Source organism: Chaetodon auriga, chromosome 11 (assembly GCF_051107435.1).
Source record: "Chaetodon auriga isolate fChaAug3 chromosome 11, fChaAug3.hap1, whole genome shotgun sequence".
Taxonomy (NCBI): domain Eukaryota; kingdom Metazoa; phylum Chordata; class Actinopteri; order Chaetodontiformes; family Chaetodontidae; genus Chaetodon; species Chaetodon auriga.
The window spans coordinates 21,613,446-21,635,164 of NC_135084.1; the positions used below are offsets into that span (position 1 = coordinate 21,613,446).

General features: G+C 42.4%; 1 protein-coding gene across 2 annotated transcripts in view; it reads left to right on the top strand.

Moving 5' to 3' along the window:
* The window catches only part of slc8a1b (solute carrier family 8 member 1b), a 132,672-nt gene extending 111,422 nt beyond the window's left edge, over positions 1 to 21,250 (top strand). For both annotated transcript variants that reach the window (XM_076743078.1, XM_076743077.1), the window contains exons 8-11: positions 8,672 to 8,857; positions 9,018 to 9,107; positions 13,494 to 13,597; positions 13,727 to 21,250. In XM_076743078.1, the coding sequence (XP_076599193.1) occupies positions 8,672 to 8,857; positions 9,018 to 9,107; positions 13,494 to 13,597; positions 13,727 to 13,999 (653 nt within the window). In that variant the 3' untranslated portion in view covers positions 14,000 to 21,250. The remainder of the gene's footprint in view (positions 1 to 8,671; positions 8,858 to 9,017; positions 9,108 to 13,493; positions 13,598 to 13,726) is intronic.
* The last annotated feature ends 469 nt before the right edge of the window (positions 21,251 to 21,719 follow it).

The window sequence follows — 21,719 nt, forward strand, 5'->3', positions numbered from 1 at the left end:
TTTATTTGAACCCAGAAGTGGTATTTTGTAAGAGAAATGTGCTTTTTCTCATTAAAAAGTCACTTAAAACTGAATGTTTGGATCTGTGTGATGCTCAGATTGAGATGCTTCCCAGTGTCTTTTAACTGGTGTGTACACCAAAGAGGAGCTGAAATGACAGTTCAATTATGGTTAGCTTAAGTAGGGATTGTGGTCAGATTGCAGACTAAGCCCTGCTCAATGTACAGTATAACTCACCATGACTTATGCCATCTCATCTTTGCTGATTAAACTGTAATCAGCAAAGATGAAGGCGCATTAAATGACTTTAGTTGGGTTTATCCTTCACTATAGTTCCAACACTATCACATTCCTTTCCACTTCCTTTTCTCTTTTTCACTTTGCCCCATTTACTGCCTCTCTCGCCATCTCTCCCACACTCTGCCTCCATACATCACCCACTTAAATACCAAACATAGGAGTGAAGGTCAAAGATTAATTTTCTCTCCTGTGGAATACAAATGTGTTGAGTCCATGACGGAGGCATGAGGAGGAAATGGAGGGGTATGTGACATAAGGCCAGGCCAGGGTCAGCTCCTCTGGGCATGGGTCTGCTTGTTTCCCCTACATGGATGGATGGATTGACTGATTGGTGGATGGATGAATGGGATGGGTGATTGAGATAAGAGAAGAAGAAGGTTGGAGGTAGAGGATTGACTTGATTTTCTGGTCTGATAACAAAACATCTCAAACAGTAATTTGGCAAGAACACAAGGGTGACTTAACACCGATTTAGACCAATGGATAACTTAAAACCTTGCAGTAACACAGAAGGAAATTTTGCTAAATGGCCCCAATTACTCCTGTTATTTTTTGGAAGGTGGGAAAAGAAAATGCTGTTGAGTAAAACAAAGAAAAAAAGAGTACGATGACAGACCATTGATCTCCAAAAACAACTGTTTCAGGAGATCTTTTCTGTTGTTGTGGACCGGCCATGTGGACTGAACACACACTTTTCACAAACTGAGCAAACATGCAGCCACACACTTATAGAATAAGCCCAAATGGAGACATGCTGTAACTTGGCGGCTCATCCCTTCAAACACACCCCGCTGGTTCAAGGGTTTGAACAAGTCCAGAGCGGCTGTCCTTGATACAGTGGTGGATTTAATACACACTGATAAGCCAGCTTTGTCTAATCTCATCTCTCTCTCTCTCTCTCCCTCCCTCCCTCTTTCTGGCTTTTATTCTCCCCCTCTCTCATCCTGCAGAACTCTTTCTTATCTCCTCTCAAAAGTATTAGATTAGAATCAAGATTAAAATCCCTTTAAAGGAGCCTTAAATATTCCCTCAGCTTGACTGACGACATTTAGAATTTCTCATTGTCTCGATCATCCTTAGCCTCCGTCTCAAGTGTCAGATCAAGATCTCGGTGCGCAGACGCCCTCCAGAAATGATTTTGGCCTCATATGGCAGAAAATCTGTTGTTGCTTATCAGTTTATCTGTTCAATTAGGGGAGGACTGCAGATTTGGAACAGCTTTTCTGCTAAGATTGCAGCCATGAAACGGCCTTTAAAATCTGCCAAGCCTTAGCAGTCAGGTCACACATCATGACACCAATTTGGCACTTAAACCGGCATGCACATACTGTATGTACGCACACACATGCACACAAAATGCTGCCGAGACCATGACATTCATCTCAAAGCAAGAAACCTGCATTTAGCCAGCCATTAAAGCCCTCTGAAATGTCAGTGTGCTGGTGTTGTGTGTGTGTGTACGCTGACCTGTTTTCCCTTGTGTGTATTTTTCTGTTTGTGACGTGGTTAATGGAGAATTCTCCCAAGATAAGCTAACACACAGAGACAAGGAGAGATTATGTGTGTGTTTTCCAGTGTGCAGTTCTGCACACAGACAATGTGACAAGCCTGCCAAGTTGCCATTTGTTGAGCAGCGTGATAGTTTTGAATCCTTAATGCATTTGTTATCACTCAAGTGTTATTCTTGAAGAGCGTGAAGGTTCTGTTTTTATCGTAGGCAGTGTTTCCACTTATGTGCACCTTGCAGAATAATGCTATGTGTTGACAGAGTTGTTGGTTGCTGCTTGTTCCTCCTACAGTCCCTTCCTAAAGTGAAAGCGGTCTTTGTTCTGTGCTCGAAATGCATTAACTGAAGCTAGTCTGAGTTAGCAGTCTAAGTTAGCCAAATCAACATTGCCAGTATCGGACTGCTCAATATGCAGTATTTGTCCTCTGAGATGGTCAGTGTGTCACATGAGGTGATCATCGTCATACATTTTTGCCATGGCTTGCTGCTCCTCAACCAATCATGCTGTCTTTCACTGATGTGGTGCAAGGTGCAAGTAGCCGACGTCTCAGTACGACTCTGCAGCGCCAACAACAAATGTTTTACAGTAATGTTTTTGTGTCAGTGTCACTTGGATCGTGAATCGCACTACATTTTTCTCTCCCAGTCAGTAGAAAGATGGTGAGTGTGTGGGCTTACATTGTGCAGGTCTGAGTAATTGTGTTCACAGTCATGTTTCCGTGGGTCCACGTCACAGAAGACGTCACAGAAGACGGTGAACCAGGCAAGTGACGTGGGAGTCTTTTTGTCAGCATGTCAAGAGGCGTCACAGATGCTGTATCAGTTTTCCTCCACTCATATTCTTTCTCAACACTCCATCAAGTTGGCCATCAGCAGGCTGGTATTTTGTTGTCTGATCCTGGTATTAGACAGGAGGACCATGGCAGATGGTTGGGTTAACAAAGTATGCAACTTCAATACAGAAGACAGCTGTTCACAACCCCTCTCCCACCAACTGTCAACTGTTTCTTTCTTTAAACAATAACCAAGATCTTTCCCTAATTGTACTCTCTCTGTACGCAGCACGGCAAACATAAATGACATAAACACGTCTCGTTACGAGCCTTGATCGTTTAGACGTTCACAAAACATGATCGAACAATATTCTTGTTGAAGTAGACTGTTTGAATAAGAGCACAGCCACAAACAAAGAGACAACGAGATGGAGAAAAAAATCAATGAAAAGGAAATTGTGGGGAGAGAGGGATTGTTAGGATAGAGAGTGAGGGAGAAAAGTAAAAGAAGGAGAGAGAGATTGATCTGCAAGCACGCCACAGTCCACTGCTCTCTAATTACAAAGTCCATACCACGCTGTTCATCACCTGCTGCTCTATGTGTGTGTTATTTACGTCCACACCTGAGGGAAGTCTATGTAGGCAGACAGTATCACCTGAACATACAGACGCAGACCACACCTTGTGGTCATTTTTACTGTGCGTTCTGTGGACAAGTATTATATTTCTTTAAAGGATAAAGGTGTCTTTCCATCCATCCATGTCACTTATGACAACAGGATAAGAAAGGTAGTCTAGACCTCCCTCTCCCACTCAATGATTTCCAGCTCCTCCCTGATGCATTTCCAAACTAGATGAGATAGTTAAACTCTCCTACCAGCTGGACGTGCCCAAAAACTTACAAAAGAAGGTGCCCAGAAGGCATCGTGAGACATCAGATGCCCCAGCCATTTCAGCTCGCTTCCCTTGGCTACTCTGAGCTCCGTCTGGATGTCTGAGCTCCTAACTCTCTCTCTGCCCCCTCCTGGAGCCAGAACTGGGAGGAAAGCTCACCAGCTTTGGTGGGCTGATGATGGGCCTTTACCCGCAGGCCCAGTCGGGCTCAGCCTCTGACCTGTGGACCCCCCAGCTGCCGGGATAGGCACTGGGGTCAGGTGCAATGTGAGCAGGCACAGGTGGGACCTCGGCATTATTCTTCGTTTTTCTTATTGCTAATTGCTAAATCAACTTTTGCGATCTGCCTCTTTGTGTTTTTGATTCACACCGGAGAGACCAGCAACCTCTTTTTGACCAAAGCCGTTTCTCCCACTGCAACAGTTATTCAGTAACAGTCATTGTGCTGCAGTTCACGTCACCACCTGTCTGTCCCTGCTGTGCACAAACTGTAATTTGCATCATTTAGACAGTGAATGACAATGAATGGTTGACTCACTCAGTGACTGATTATTTAATTGATCTGTTGACTGACTGACTGATTGGCTTGTCAAAAGACAGGCTGACTGGCTCATTCACTGATGGACTGTGTGTGACAACAGCTCTTAGAAAACGCCTGACAGAGCAGAGATAAAGCAAATTCAGATTTATTTTCAAGGATGTTATGCAAGTTTCAGTCCTTGCTGCACAGTGATGCTGCTGGCTCGTCTGCACTTCAAAGGCTTTAATAATTAAGATATATTAATGATTATATTTCATGCTGTAGTAAGTGTGTGTGTGTGCGCACATGTATTATTACTTATGTTATGGGGACATAAATCTGTTATCACAGTCACATTGTGGGGACTCGCCTTTCTTATGTGGACAAAATGATCCAATTTTAGGGCAAAGACGAAATGAATGTAAGTCATGCTGCGCTGGGAGATAGTGACTGTTTGCCTGGTCAAATGAATGTAGACTCGTCTGGAGAAACTGGTTAAAATTCACATTCACTGCACAGCAGAGAGAATATTTTTTCATACTGACAGCACGGACGAGGCTTTGAGGATCATGGACATGTCTTCTTAAATGAAAGGTTTGTTAAAAGATCTGCTGGGTTCTCAAAATGTGACTTCTTTTTAGTTTTGACAGCTATAGCGTCTCATTCCTGAGATTCGAATGCAATCGTCAGTGTCAAAAAATAACGAGAGGCAAAAACTGCGGTTACGTTTGAAGATGCACGGATGACTGATAGGATGTCTTTCTCTACTGTATGTATGTGTGTGTGATATTTCCCACAGTGCACTGGGGGTGTTTTTGCTTGCCTCAGTTTGGGATTCAGAGTCTGTGCATGTATCCCGTATATGTCTGTGTGTCTTTTGGTCCCCTGGGCTTAGACCATATCACTTCAACCACCCTGACACACTCATGTACGCACACCTCGCTTGGCTAGCAGCATGTAGAGATGAGCTGCAGTCCACATCTGCTCTGGCCTTTGAGAACTCAGTGTCTGGGCATGCTCAGTGAGCAGCAAGAGATAACACATCCAACACATCTGGAGGGCAGGAGAAAGAGAATATTGACATGTGTGCACGTGTCAGATTAGGTATTACTTAAGTACATTAGCAAGCTCAATAGAAAAGCCTGAGTGAGCAGCTTCCAGATTAGGATGAGATGAGATGTGTCATTTTATTTTAGCTATTGATGCTCGGGACTTTATTTTTTATTTTCTTTCACTTTCATGGGCTGGACCTTGAATAAATAAGAAAGATCTCATGCACGCAAACACAGAGAAAATGGAGTGAGGAGGCTGTCGGTGGCATTTAGAGAGTGACAGAAGGCTGTGGAGGGATGAGGGAGGTTTAGAGGGAAGAAGCGAGAGTGCGACAGAGAATATTCAATTATATAAAGGCTCTATCAGCAAAATGTGACCGAGGATGAAAAGACTGCATAAGAGCGAGAGGGAGTGAAAGAGGCAGAATTACTATTGGATAACGACTTTATCAGTAAAACACCTAAGTGAGCATGGAAATAGACAAGCAGAGAAGAGAATGTGCAAGTCAGGGATGGAAAGAAGAAGAAGAAGAGAAGAAGTAGAAGAAGTGAAGGCAGATGGAGAAGGAGGGAAGAGGGAGCACAGAAATATGAGCCAGGAGAGAAAGGCTCTGACAACCAATCATGTTTGGTGGATATATGTTCTAAAGCCGACAACCTTACATCACTACACAATAAAATGATCAGTAAAACAGTATATTAAATTATTGACACTGGCTCTCAAAGCACCTGGTTAAGGTTCAGGAAAGATCGTGGTCTTTGCTTAAGATTGAAAAAGTAAGCATTGACTTGAAGCATGGACGCAGGACATGTTTACATAATTAACATTTAACAACACAACTATGACATTTCACTGAACTTAACCAAGTGTTTTTGTTGCCTAACCGCACATGGGACTGAGGATGAAAGCCTCTGTGGTGTCCTGCGCTTTGCAAGTCTTCCATCCACACTGACTACCTTAAACTAAAACAGGAGCAACTAAAGACTGGGAAAGTCCAAAAACACACCCGTTTGGAACGTTCCACAGGTAAACAGGTTCACTGGTACCAGGTGAGAGTATTATGATTGGGTATGAAAGGGGCATCCTGGAAAGGCTCAGTTGTTCACAAGCGAGGATGGAGCGAGGTTCACCACTTTGTGAACACATGATTGTTTAAAGGAAATTAATACATGAGCTCAGGAACAATTCATAAAGCTGATGTTTGTAAACTGATGGATGATAGAACAAAAGTTGAATATAGGAGATACAGCATCAGCTCCCAGTGAAAGACTCCATCTCCAATCCTCTATTAATCATCATTGAACAACGTTACCGTTCTCCAAATGTGGCCACCCCACATTGTGATTCCCCCATGGGTGCTAGCGGGGCACCCACGTAATTAACGCCCACACACGCAGGAGCAGGAAATTAAAAGATACAGACCGAAGAAAGAGGCCAAGACTGAGATATAAGAGCACATATAAACATTAGCAGAAAGAGAGAAAAATGGCCCCACTCAGCCTTAACCGACTGTGTGGGAGGGAGAGCCGCTGAAAGTAAAAAGTGATATAACTCAGGTGGACTCTTGTTTTATAATTCATTACCGTGTGTGTGTGTGTGTGTGTGTGTGTGTGTGTGTGTGTGTTCCAAACCATAATAGTGGATGAGGCCATTGCTCTCTTCACTGACCTTCTGCTGTTCATTTATAGTTGATGATTTGATTTGTTCAAAGTGCTCACCCTGAAAAGGAAGCATTTATTTTTAATTGCATTAAACAAAGTGCATGACCCCTGAGGAAACTGTTGGCCCTATCAGAGTATATTAATCCTTCTGTTAACCCATGCTAATGTGTAGTAATTGCCCCACACACAGCGTGGATGTGGTTCGTGACTCGTGTTTAATGACAAATATCAGGCTGTCTTGTAACGTTACACTTACAGCAGAAGGTCAGGACTGAAAGTGTCAACAGCCGCACTTTGTGGAAGCTGCACGCCTCGCTTTGAGATCATCGTGGTTAGAAGTTGAGCTAAGGACAGTGCAAGGGTTGAGTTGGCTTTCTTGCAGACAATTTGCTGCTTCATTATTACGTGCCGTGACAGTTTTCCCAGGGCTTATGCATTCATGCGTTCAGTCCCAAATGGCAAATTTCAAAGAAGGTAATTTATCCATCACAGAAATAGAAGGTTGCATGCGAGAGAGTGTGTCTCAGTTTGGCTTTTCTGGTCTCTGGTTTGCATGGTTTCCAGAGCAAAATTCTCTTAAGGACCTACAAGAGCTCCAGGGGTATAAAACCATAAAATTATGAAATAAGTCTAAAGGATTAAAAATGTGCATGCCAGACAAAAATATGCACAGTGTCAAAGGGTTAAAAATGTATCTGCAGGAATTAAAAATGGCATAAAAAGATGTTTAAAAAGTCTAAAAAGCCTATAATGCAGCTTAATATGGGACTAATGCACCATTCATTGCTAAAATAATAAGCTAAAAGTGTTTAAAATAGACACTTATTGTGTCTTAAATAGACGTTCATGTACTTATCCTTGTTACCGTGTTAGTGTGATGCTCAAACAGGTCACTAGGTGGCGCACAGCGTTTGGGAGGAACTTGCACACAAGCACAAACTCTGGATGTTGCACTTGCATGAGAGTGTCAGTTAAAATGCATAAAATCATCTGAAGTTAGGCTTCAGGGAGCTGTGGTACCCCCCAAACTCAGCTCACATTACAGTTCAGGCTGATTTTATTTGGTTGTTTGGAGCACCTGAATGCATCACCAGCTCTTAAAAGGTTAATGCATGCAGCGAGTGACTGACGCTTTTGAAATCAATAAGAGATCATGGCTTTCCCTTGGATTTACCCCGTCAGCTTGTTTCATGGGAGCAGCAGGAAGCCTCGTTTATTCATTCATTAGACTCATTTATAAATGAAGCAGAGCAACAGCCAGCGACACAAAGGAGTGTGTAAGCTGCTAATTGTGTGTGTGTGTTCAGCAGGCATGGGAGTATCAACACACACACACACACACACACACACACACACACACACACACACACACACACACCTGCAAAACAGTGGGTTGGAAATGATGTCTTTATTTGAGACTTATAATCTTTCTGCCTGCTGGAGTCAAAGGGAGAAACAGTCCTGTAATCCTTTGCTCTTCAGGTGCCTCCGGTCAGTCATGGACACATAATATCAGCTGTTTTTTTCCCCTTTCAGGGCAAAGACGAGTTGTCAAATCAACCATGAAGACAAAATGTGTTGAACATCAGCTTTTAATAAGAAAATCTGATTCATGTTTCTATTTAATGATTGAAAACCACATTTGATAGTCATTAGATTTGATTACTTCCTACTGCGATCGATATGTCCTCATTCAGTTCTTCATTCATGCAGCACTGTTGCTCTCATCTTTTACTTTTTTCCTCAGAGGCAGATTTATTCTGTAAACTGGTTCATCCATGAAAAGGCAGAGGAAGTCAACGATTCCTGCAAACAGCTTCACCTAAAACAGCGAATAAGAACTTAATGAGCTTATTTCGTGGCTGTAAACAATCAGTATTCTGCTCGAAAACTTTGAGGGAGTCAAAGCACAGGACGCCACTCGGCCGACCTCCTCCTCAACCTCTCTTTCTCTTTCCTGCAGGCGAGGATGACGACGACGAGGAGTGCGGGGAGGAGAAGCTGCCGTCGTGTTTCGACTACGTCATGCACTTCCTCACCGTCTTCTGGAAGGTTCTGTTCGCCTTCGTCCCGCCCACAGAGTACTGGAACGGCTGGGCCTGCTTCGTGGTCTCCATCTGTATGATCGGACTGCTCACCGCCGTCATTGGTATGGTGACGAATAAGCAAAATGAAATCAATTACAACACTTTTAAAAGGATATTTGGTAATTAAAACCAAATAATAATATGTTTTAATGGCTGGGTTTTTCAGATTTTACTGGTATTGAGTGAATAAATGAAAATATGATATGTTTCATATAATTACAGGCGACCTGGCCTCTCATTTTGGCTGCACAGTGGGCCTCAAAGACTCGGTCACAGCAGTGGTATTTGTTGCACTGGGAACCTCTGTACCAGGTGAGTGTGTGTGTTTGTGAGCACGTTCATACACATGTGCTGTATGTTCATCTTAAGTATCCCGCTACTGGACTTTCCACCAGCTTTAATCAAAGCCTTTTCTCCATCTTTGGCACTGAGCCTCACAAGGCCTTTATGAGCGTAAAATAACTCAAGGTCTTCAATTTAGAAATATATTTGCATTCATCAATAATCTCCTTCAGGGACTGTGCCTTGACATTTTCAATTCCTAGCTTCAGTTTTTATTACTTGGAGTTTTATTCCTCCCGTGTCGTTCCTTCAGTGTGTCTGCTGCAGAATAAAGGAGAGTGCACCCCTGCATTGATTTCTGTTCTATAGACGCCTCATCAAAGTTAGTGCTCTTTTAAACAACAATCGAGTTAAACAAATCAACAGCAGCTGCAATATGCAATGAAACATTAATGCAAGTGTGGAAAAAGTGGCAGAAATGGATATCACTGCAGAAGGGTGATTTAGTAACACAAACCTTACAGAGACGGATCACACATTTGAGTATTTATTCAATACTGGAGAATTATGGTCGTAAATTTGGCGTTATTATAATATCCCAAAGCTTGCGTTGAGGAAATCTACAGATGAGATCATTTCAATTAACAAATTGATTTGTTTTATTTTATGTGCGGTGGTTAAACATCCAACAAAAACATGGGAAACGATAAAAAGAACACACGGGTCATGTGTTTCCCTGCCGTCACGCTGAGGGAGTCTTTACCGTCCCTGAACCAGCAGTCGCCAGTGTGTCTTTATACGTGGGAGTCTGTTAGAAGAAACACTGCGGTCTGCAGACAGCAGCATAGATCATCCACTAAATATGAAGAATGACCGACGACTGCAACGGCTGGCTAGATGTGTTTTAACCTTGGCCTCAGTCCCCTGCCTCTACACACACACACACACACACACACACACACACACACACACACACACACACAGCACATACAGCACATGCTTGGATACAAGATCTATAACAATCAACACATATACAGCTGTAATTGTTTAATAGTACAGACTCGCGCACGCATGTGTTAAACGAACATATTAAAACTTGAAATAGGTTTCATGCACTTGCACATACACACACACATGCACACACCTGTACCGTGACCGCCACATGTTATTAGCATGGGGCTATTTGTCATGTCAGGCTCAGGTGGTCTCTGTCCTCCCATTTAGGGAGCTCAGGGATAAAAGTGATGTATTACATACTGTTTTACACACACACGCACACACACACACACACACACACATACAAACATGTATGTACACATACAGATGAACTAATACTTGAACACACATGAACAGAAATATATGCTTGCCAACATCTGCATTTACAGACACATACACACATAAGCACAATGTGAAGAACTGCAGAGTGGAAACAGAGTGGTTCAGCCTTTCTGAGGCTCTCAGCTTTATTAACAGAACCTCCCATGGCACACACACACACACACACGCACACACACACACACACACACACACACACACACACACACACACACACACACACACACACACAAAAGGAAACAGACCTCAAGTTCTGTGGCTATTAGAGTTAATAAAACCCATCCTGTGCTGTGGTTCTGTGATGATTAACCTCGTTTATCACCGTTAGCCAGGCTAACACACACACACACACACACACACACACACACACACAGAAGGAGATAGGAGGAAAGCAGCAGGAGAGGAGCTGTTAAAAGAGAATTAGAAACTCTGGAAATTTGTGGTTGGTTTGGGGCTCAGGTAAAACCTCTGAGTTGCATCACTTTAAGACTCCAGAGTACATTTCAGACATTTCAATTTCTGTGTATCATTTCGTGTTTGCCTCAGAAAGTCAATGAAAGTACTTTGCAATAAATGTTGGGTCCGAACAATAAAGCATCTATACAGGATTTATTTGTTTCACCAACGTGAACCTTTTAGACTGACTTCAGCTCAGGCAGGAACAGAAGCAAACCGCAGGAGTGTAAATAACATGAGATGAAAGCAAATTTGACCTTTTTAAAAATCGTTGTGCCAAAATTGCCCCTAAACCTCGGTGCCATTAAGGTCATTAAGGGATATTAAAGTGCTACGAAGTCTTACGAGGATAATAATTAAACTTGCTTAAATTTTCCTGTCCTGTCCTGGCACAAATCTTTCAGCTGAGCCAAAGAGAACTGCAGACAATGGTAAAGACGAGCAGGAGGATAATCAGTTTAAATGGCGATTGAGGGAAGGAAAGACTGCTGCCAACTTTGGTTTGAGAGACTCAAACAAAAAACTGGCTCAAAAAAGTGCAGCAGCATTACAGACTTTCTATCCAACTGGTCTCAAACTGAAGACTCATGCTACATAAATTAGCCAGTTGATCGTTGTGATCACATGGTTGTCACCGTCAATCAGGTATCACAAGAACTGAGGGGAATATTTCTCTGCAATTCTCTGTGGATGTTGATGGTCCTAAGAGGATGGATCCTAATAGCACTGATTTTTCCACTATTGCCACCATCAGACAAAGCTTCCACATGCAGACAGATTGCCTTGAGCACATCAAAGCTCCCCAATGAGTCCTTCCATGTTAAGAGTCAAGAGGAAAAAGGAGGTAGAGAGAGAGACCGCTTGATTGACAGAAAGGCAGAAGCAAAGGGCAGAAAACTCTCCAGGGAGGCGCACTCTCTCAGAAGGAGCTGCACAATTGAACCTGTTTCAGACACACACGTCGCTTCCGAACATGCAAGCACCCACGCACTCACCCACTCAATCATGCACACAACAAGCACTCAAAGACCAGTTGATGCAGGCATACATGCACAGGCCTTTGCCAGCTGGTGGAGGCATGGCGTCAGATTGGGCCCAGGTGGCATCTTTCACCAGCACACACAGACGGTACACATGTATGAACAGTACATGGAAGCACACACACACAGACAGGCACGCATAAATAGCCTAAATATATATAGACACACACACACACATAAGCCCAGCAGGCCTGTCCTTGAAGACCTTTAAGGTGTTGGCCTATGGGGAGATTTATCTTTGCTGGATTCTTAGTTTGGCAGGCTGCCTCTCCCCTCGATCCTTTTCCGGTCCTCCCATCATCCTCTTTTCCTCGGCCAGTTTGGCTGCCTCTTCAAGACAGCCCTTCCTCCTCTCCTATTCTCTTCCTTGCTTTTTCACTCTGTTTCCATCTCCTCTCAGTGTATCTGGCACATAAAAGCAAGAGGACATGAATCACTAATGAAGAGAAGAAGGCCAGAAAATTAGCGAGAGAAAGGAGCGCTAACTGACCATTTGGCTTTTTGCTAAGTCTTTGTGCTCTCAGCAACGAGTCTATTGTTGAGATTTGGCATGGTCTCTGCTGCTCCTTTCAGTACCACGAGGAAGACCGTGCCTTTGGGGCTGCTGCAGTTTGGCAAGCATGAAAACGGGGGGGGGGGGGGATTTTGGGACTAAGCAGCGCAACGTTGATTAGTTGTCAGGCCAAGAATTGTTTGCCCCTGCAAACTGAGATTCAGCCTTGTAAATTATTGATCTTGGACCAAATCCGGCCTGTGCTGGCCGCCAGCGACAGAACACTGTAACAGGATTAAAGATTTGGTTTCTAATTTAAGGTTCCCTGTCTAAATGAGGAAAAAAGGATTTGCCTGGTGTTCTGTATTAATAATTATAAGTGTTCTGCATTTATCAAGAGCATCCTTCTCTCTTACTGCGTTCCTGTGTAACGAGGCCAAGGTTACCTCCAAGTGTAGATCTGTTTGTTCTGTAGAACATTCAACACTTAACTTACCTGAATGGCACATGTGCACTGTGACTCAACCAAGGCCTCATGTCGCAATGGTCTTTGTTTTGATGGTGGCACAAGGAGAAAGCAAGTCCAGCCAAGGTTTCTTCCTCAGCTAAGGTTTGAGGAGATGTGCGTCAATGCATTAACTCCCCATTAGAGGCATTATTGTCCATAGAGAACTGCATGCCAACCCGGACAGTAGTTTTGAAATGATTCAGAATTGTTCCAAGTTAATCAATCAATGAAAGAGTGACTTAAAATGATCCCCTTCAAAGAGCACAATGTATATCTGTGGTGGGTGTGGAGAAGGGTAGAAACTTAAGGATATTATTCTCACACTACGGAAACTGATTACTTCCCCCAAAGCAGACGTGTAAAACATGGTTGCTGTCATGTTTAAGAAATCACTGAAACAATCCCTCTTCTCTTTCTGCTAGAATTGTAATTAAGAGACTTGTGTTTGCAGATGACCTAATGCAACAGAGACAAATAGCAACACTGGCACTCTTGACAATCATCCGTTGTGTGCAATGTATTGACAGAAAATGCAGCACATGCCCAAATTTGATCTGCCACCATCCTTTTCTTTCTCCACCCAGATACCTTTGCCAGTAAGGTCGCTGCTATCCAGGATCAGTATGCAGACGCATCCATCGGTAATGTGACAGGCTCCAATGCTGTCAATGTTTTCCTGGGCATCGGGGTGAGTCCAGCCCTTTTGAAGATTAATCAATTGATTCATTGATGGTTTAAATGAAGTGCTGCTTGTCCTGCTGTGGTAGAAGTAATGACAAGCATGAATTTGTAATGTTTTTCTACTGATGTTTGACAGGTGGCGTGGTCCATTGCTGCTATTTACCACAGTAGCAATGGGGAGGAGTTCAAGGTGAATCCGGGCACATTGGCCTTCTCCGTCACGCTCTTCACCATCTTTGCCTTTATCGCCGTCGGCACACTGATGTACCGACGGCGGCCAGAGATCGGTGGAGAGCTGGGCGGGCCCCGGACTTCGAAGGTCCTGACCGCCATGTTGTTCGTCAGCCTGTGGCTCCTCTACATCCTCTTCTCCTCACTGGAGGCCTACTGCCACATCCAGGGCTTCTAAGACAACAAGGGATGATGAAGGGAAGGTTGAAGGAGAACATGGAGGAAGAAGCCAATGGGAGGTGGATGAATTTGGAAACTAAGGCTGTCTCGTTGATTTATCACTCCCTCCCTTTACGCAATAGACTGAATGGTGAACGAATGGATGGATGTACAGATGAAGGAATGAAGGACGTGTTAAAGCATCTAAAAACAGAATGGGAAGGAAGTACGGATGCATGGAAGGACAACGACAAACAGGAAAATCCCAGGAGCTCGAGAAATAGCTCAGAAGATGGAAACATGGCAGAAAAAGGAATAAACTAAGGAATACATTTTTGTCTCGATCTATAAATCCAAACCAATTAAGCTGTCTCAAACCCACTCCTGTTTCAGAGTCATACAACTAATCCCCAGATGTGTCCCAGCTGGTTCAAACACACAGCAATCAAATGAGTTTCAACAGGATGAAGAGCAAAAGGTTGAAACAGACCGTCACACCATCACAGCTCCTACAGTAGGATATGTGGCTTCAACAACAGCAATCCCATTAATCCCCCTCCGGTTGGACAAGCGCTACTCCCGCATCCAGCTACAGTAACAGGCATGAGTGAGACACGAAAAGACAGAAGAACTCTATCAGTATGCAAATGCATGGCCAGACGATACTGAAAACACAATCAGAGGAAACCGGATGTATTGCCACAATGACAACAAACTGTGTGTGTGCTGGTGTGTGACTGTGTGTTTCCGTGCTTGTGTGACGTGGGAAGATGGTCGAGTACTGTGAAAAAGGAAAAAAAAAAAAAAAAAAACGGCTGTCGTTTTTGCTTTTGCTGCGTGAGACGGAATATGCTTTTGTACACGAGGTCTTTTTGACTCCCGGCCTGTAGGAAAGCTGAGTAAAACTCTTTGTGGAAGGGCACGTTCAACGAAGCGAAACGTTTTGAACGTCACTGAGGTTAGAAATGTAAATACAAAGAGCTGGACCTAACACCGCAGCTCCACTATTTTCCTTCTGAATGTCTTGGTTATGCCATGCGCTCTGATTGGGCTCTCTCTCTGTCGCTTTATACTGTAGATGTAAATGATTTAAGGTCTAATTTGAATCAAGAAGGGGTTAGTGTGCTTTTACCTTTAATAAGGCCATGTCTGAGAAGACAAAATGGCCACTCTACCGTTTAAAACTGTTAGAGAAACTATTATCATTACATAAATATTTAGGTTAATCTTACGTGTTGTTTTGTTTTTTTTAAAACTGTGGAACTCCGTTACCTGGTTTTCCACCAATGAGATTGCCACGATCGTGTGTCACTCATAACATTGCAATAGACTTTTAAAAACATAGGTACCGCCCCCTGTGAAACCTCATAGGCTGCCTCTGTCATCGTTTATCTTACTTTGATGCCGCCTTCCCATTGGTTCACTCAGCAGCTTTGGCCGTTATCCCTGTGTGTCTTAAGCACCTCCCCCCGGCTGGTCAGTGGACCAATCAAAATCCTCAAGGGCTTTGTATGAAACAACCACTAATCCCTAACCCTGACCCTTGATTTATAATTCTTCACATAGATTGGTCTTTAGGGGGCTATTTAACAGAGATTTGTACTCCTCATACACCAGCTGCTCAGCTGTTGGGATGTTGCTGTGTGGCAAACAAGACTACATGCCAGACCTAAATAATGGAGTCATGATCCATCAGACAAGTCTTCAACCTTTTCTTGCTGATTATAAAGACTTCCTATAAAATGCAGTCAGCCTTATTCCAAATTAAACCATCCATGCAATGCTCTTTCCCAGGCCACCTCCACTCGTTATTATGCTTCTTGAATATACAACCCTTCAGGCTTGTGGACCATGAAGGCCTAACCCAAAGTATGCAATGAGCATCTGACTTCATGTTGTCTCTTCATTCAAGGAAAAGCATTTGCTTGACGAACCGTAATGTAATCTGCATGATTACCTGCTTCACACCAGGCTCGGAAATCAACTGTTGACACTTCAGCAGCAAGTTTTCAGTCTAAACCTTGGGGCCATCTGATGACGGGATAGTTCAAAGTAGTTGCTGTTGGTGGTGAAGTGGGCTCACTAAAAGATACGGGTAAATACTGTTGTGCTACACTGTCCCTGTAGAGACATTTAGCCTACATCTAATTTCAGACAGCCAGACTGTGTTTAACCATCTCACAGAGGTTTGGAGACAATTGTTTAACACCAGAAACTGTCTCTCTGCAGAGCCGGATTAAGGATGCTCTTTGGGTTGCACTGTTGATTCTGAATAACCAGTCTGAGATCACCAAGTGGCTCTGTTAAGGTGGAGATTATAGTTTAATATGAGATGATATACTTAGGATACTATGGATACCAAACGTAGGAAGTGGAGTGCAAAGAAAAGCTGCTTTCAACCAATTACTTTGGACAAGGGAGGAATTAAAGAATTGCAGCACAATTACCCAACAGTAAATGTTATTAATTATTGAAATCTGTGTGGCCACCTAGCTTCCAGCTTTACGCCAAGAGTTCTGCTATAAAACCAGAGAGCTTAATTTCTCCCTGATGTAATAATCCTGTAAAACAAAGTGATTCTAGTGGTGTAAACATGTTGCTCAGTCCCAGTAGTCTCTTTTATGATTGGCAAAAATGGGTTCTGCAATCAGGTTATCTGTGGCGTTTTTATTGTTTTTTGAAGTATAGCAATGCTCATTGTCTCAACCCTCTACTAACTGAATTTAAAACAGGGCTAAATTCAGTTAGTGTGCAGATTTTGGTTTGCACACAGTCCTAAAGTTCTGTGGGCATGATATGACAGAGGACTGGCTGGATTAGTTTCTAGAAGGATTAACTGAGGGTTTTGAGAACACCGGGTGTGTTGTTTCAGGACTCCAGCAGCCAAACATGATCTCAAGCAATAGCAAAGCTTTCTGAAAACCCCTGTCAAGCACTGGGCTGGCGAGTAAACACGTATCAATACCTGCTTTCAGAACACTGTCAACATTCAGAGTAGTCGAACGAGCCACACTGCAACAGCAACAGACTGACAAGCTGACCTTATCAGACACTAACTGGAATCTTCCTTAATGATATCATATATATTCAATATCAATCAATAATCAGTTGTCTTTCTTTTATTAAAATACAGCTCCTTTGTCTTTTGTCTCCCAGAAAAGAGACATCCTGATCGTCTGATGGAAACCAACAGCTGCTTTCCTGAAAATATTTTTATGTGTGTTTTTGGCCAAACAAAACGCATAAAAGTGGCCCAAAAGCCTGTCCTGCAGTACGTGTAGAATATAAATCTTCAAGCCTAGCTTGACTGTCAGAGAGGTTTACACTTCAGACTGTTAACCATTTTACTCGTTCAGCCAAAACCACAGAGATCTCGACGTTCACGAAACTTCCTGTGTAGGCAGGCATTCTCACAGTCCATCGTTTGTTGAATGGCACTATACTATAGGCATCTGAATTGGCCAGAATTTTCCTGCTGATGTTGTATTTTTTACTTGATGTATAATACAATAAGTGGTATTTTAAATGTCATCTGTAAAGTAAGTAGTCTGGGCTAGATGTAATCCATTTAAAACTTGACAAAAATCTTGTCACAGAGAGCTTTCAACCCCTGTGAGAGAGTAGAGCTGAGCAGAGCGGATTGGACGAGTTTGGCAAATTCACAGTATCTTGAGGATAATTTATATAAAATTTCTATAAGTGATTCGCCAAATGATGCACCTGGAACAGAAAACCATCAGTCGATGCCACACAGAGGTCAAACAACGAGGCTTGCCTTCTGAAACTCACAGCTCTACTAAATGCTCTGTAGCATGCAGACTTCTGCTATTTGCAGCACTAATGTTACACAATTTGGGATCAAATCGAAAATAAAACTTTTTTTTCGAACTCCGACATTAAATTACCCTTTGACAGCCAAGTATAACTGAGATTTTACTGACTTGTATTTGCCAAACTCTGCACCATGCGAGGCTCTCCATTAGAGTAGCTGTTCTCTTGTGAAGGCCTTGGAGTGGCAGTTTACCCCTGTTTTGCCAAAGGGAAATCTTTCTATTAGAAACTTACTATTTACAGTCCAACCTGTAAAGGGTTTTCTAACCAGTGGATCTTTCTTAAAACACCAAATATTATTCATATTTCATTGACACTCTGCAAAGAGACAAAAAAAACTCCTTGCCTTGATGTTGTTTTAACCTGACCAGAGTCTTTCTATTTAAATTTGTATGCATTTGTCTCTTCACTGGCATGGAGTTAAAGGTTTATACACTGTAAAAAGTTATGCTAGCTTGCGCAAAAAAAAAAAAAAAAAAAAAAAAAAGATATAACATTGTGGGAGCTGTTTGCATCACTTTTTGAGTATCTTCAACAGGGTATGAATTATCTTTGAGATTGCTAAATTGTGTTGGATTTACTTAAAATGTGCATGCTGCCTAATTCGCCAGAATGCAGGAATGAAAAGCTTGCAGTAATGTAGTTGTTTGCATCAAATTAGTTTGCTGCACAAAATTTCCAGACGCTAACAAATTTCATTGATGGAAAGTTAGTTCTTTTGCTACACCGCCTTTGTTGCACCGGCTCTCAGTGTATCTACCTTGACTTAAAAGCGAGTCTGCTGTGAAGCTAACGGCAGATTAATGACACGGCTGCTCAAAGCCCCACATAGTTTTGGACCAAGGTGGGAAGCTAACACGGCTAGCAAAATGTTAGCCGCGACCAGCAAGTTTGCCCGCTTTACCTGGCACGATTTGAGGCACCCGGCCAAGTTCTTTCTCTTCTAAAGCAGCTTCTCCAGGCGAAGAACCACAAACGCACTTGACTTAGCTTCCTGCCTTGGTTTGGACTTTTGAGGTTTGAAGGGTCAAAGGTTAGCCAGGCCACCGCTGTAAATATAACACTAAGAGCAAGCGAGGGGTAGAAAAATGAGCTGTAGAGTTCAGTAGATTTTTTTTATTCTTCTGTGGTGGGGTTTGAAGAAGTGGGCAGGGTTTTAAATGAAGGAAAAGCATTGCACTGGCTCTTGTCGCTTATGTGAAACGGCTACTGCGCTGATTCGTTGAAAACGTTAGCAAAGTTGCTTCTGATGTAAACAACAACCGATTTTGTTTTTTGACTGGGATGTACACGGTAATAATGTTGTACCTGATGTAGAAAAAAATACAGTGGTGTTGAATCAGTTGTGAACCATTAACAATGTTGCTTCTGACGCAAAGATTGACGTTTTTCGTCGCCTCGTTCACTTCTCAAACTGACTGTCCGTCTGACAGCCCGAGGGACATGTGAACGCAACACCAGACGAAGGAACAGGAGGAAGGACGAAAACCCCTGCTGGTACAAGCTGAGCGACGTCATGCGGAGATGTCTCTAAAGCGTTACTGATGGAGAAAAAAAAAAAAAAAAAAAAACATTACCAGAGCTATTCTCTACCCTTAAAGTAACTTTTAACGAGATGTGAGAGGACGACGATGAAGAGAGGACGGAGGAGAAGGAGGAGGAAGGTGATGAACATTAAAGAAAAAAAAAACATGAAGTTACAGCCATACCTTGATTTCTGGGTCAGTGAGATTGAAATGGACTTCTCCTGCTCAGCATGTGTATTGTTATAGTGTCTATCTGTCCCTCTGTGTCCCTCCCCTCTTTCTCTGTCTTTCTTTCTGGCCTCTCTGCTGTCGAAGCAACAGGCAGCAAACCTTTCGCTCTGTCTCTTCTCCCCAAACTCCCCTCTGCCCTCCGTCTCCCTTTGCCATGTTTTCCATATTTTGGAATGTCAATGTGCTACTTGTTGACACTGTGCATGAATGATAACGTCTGTATATAGTTATAGAGAATCGTATCCCATTCCCCTGGTGTTGACAAAAAATGGTTTGAATGTTGTACAGATTCAGGTTTTCTGTTCACCTTTTATTCAGTTCAGTTACTTTTTTTTTTTTTTAATGTATGTAGAGCTTAAAAAAAGGAGTATGTTTTTAATTTAAACAAAGACGACAATGTCTTGTTTTGGAGTAACTTGCACATTACTGATTAATTAATTAAGTTTGTTTGTTAAAAAGGCAATATCTGCTGTTATTGAATGAGAGATGAGATCGTAAAGCAGTTATGTATCTTAAATAAATAATCTATACAGGAGTTGCATGGGTTATTTGTACAAATAAAAAAAAAGACACCGCTTGCTACTTCTAATACCGTGGCTGTATTCTCTGACAGAGGGCGAGGAATACTGTATGTACATCTAAAGGTTATTTTGTCATTAAAGAAATAATAATAATAATATTGTGTATATACTGTACAGTGTTATAAGTGAGGTGGACTATATGGCCATCACGCTAACCGTAGAGAGTTAATTCTACATATTTATTTAAAGGAAACACTCACTACACTCAAGAATGACATATATTGCCTTTTTGGAGAAGTTGTAGTTTGCTTAAAGCTTGTTTCTCTCTCTCTGCCTTTCTTCTCTCTCGTCCTCTTTCTTCTTCTCTGGCTGGTTTGTCTCATCTCTTTTTTTTCCCCTCCATCTTTCTTTCCTTGTCGTCTTTTTTTTTTTTTTTTTACTGGAGGGGCGTTTCAGATGGGCTTTTGTCGGGCTTTTCACTGCTGATTCTGACTCAGACGGTGTGACTTTTGTCTGTTTGGTGTACGTCTGGCTGCTTATCCCAATGACTCAACAGTATCTCCTGCTTGTATTCACCTGTTTTCTATCTGTCCTCTTACATCTATCTATAGTTAAGTACAATATATCTGCCTATGCGCCCATCTGTCTGAGTCTCTCAAAGGACCATTTGTCACCATCTGTCTGATTCAGAACCATCTGTCATTCTCGTGGTTGCTTAAATCCCTCTTTTCATCTTTCTTTCTTTAATCCTGCCTTTGCTCCAGCACATCTTTTTCCCTCCATCCGTCCATCCTTTCTTTCTCTGTACTTCTCTTCGCTCTCACAGGGTGTAGTCGGGAATTTCATGTTTGTCAGTTCTGATTTGGTGTGTTTTTTAAAATGGATTAATAACCGCAACAGTTATAATGTTGGTAATAATGAAGATCGTTTTTTTCTTTCTACGTTTTGGTTTATCTTCTTTTTTTTTCTTTCTTTTTTTTTTGCAGCTGTCCTCTGTCTGTTCGTGTGAGTGTTAATTTTCTGTTGATTTTATTAATTTTGTTGAACACCAACTGATAGGAGGAAAGTTGTTGTATGTGTGTTGCCACTAACTGTGACTGCTCTCCATGGTACTTCTGATAAAACCAATAAAATAAAGTTTGGGATACCCTGTTTCAGAGACCCTGCGAGTCCACTGCCTTTATAGAGTGTGTGCGTGTCTGTGTGCATGTGTGTGTGTGTGTAGCCCACCCAGTTGGTATCAAAGTTACGTAGTGACGATTACTGGTTGAGCTTTTTATCCAGAGGACGGGATGGTGGTAATGTGAAAACTAAGCATGATGACTGCCGAGCAGCAGACCGCTGTTCTAGCCATGTTTGTCGCAACAAAACTAGGTGTTTTTAATGAGATGTTGGGACATTATCCAGCTGCGTTTGTGACCAAAAAAATGGGTGTTTTTAATGGGAACGTTGGGCATTTTCTAGCCATGTTTGTGACAAAAAAAAGTTGGTATTTTTAACAAGATGTTGGGACATTTTTCAACCATGTTTGTGTAAAATAAACAGGTGTTTTTAATGAGATGTCCAGACATTTTCCAGCCATGTTTGTGGCAACAAAAGCAGGGACTGAACTGGGTATTTTAAGCCAAAA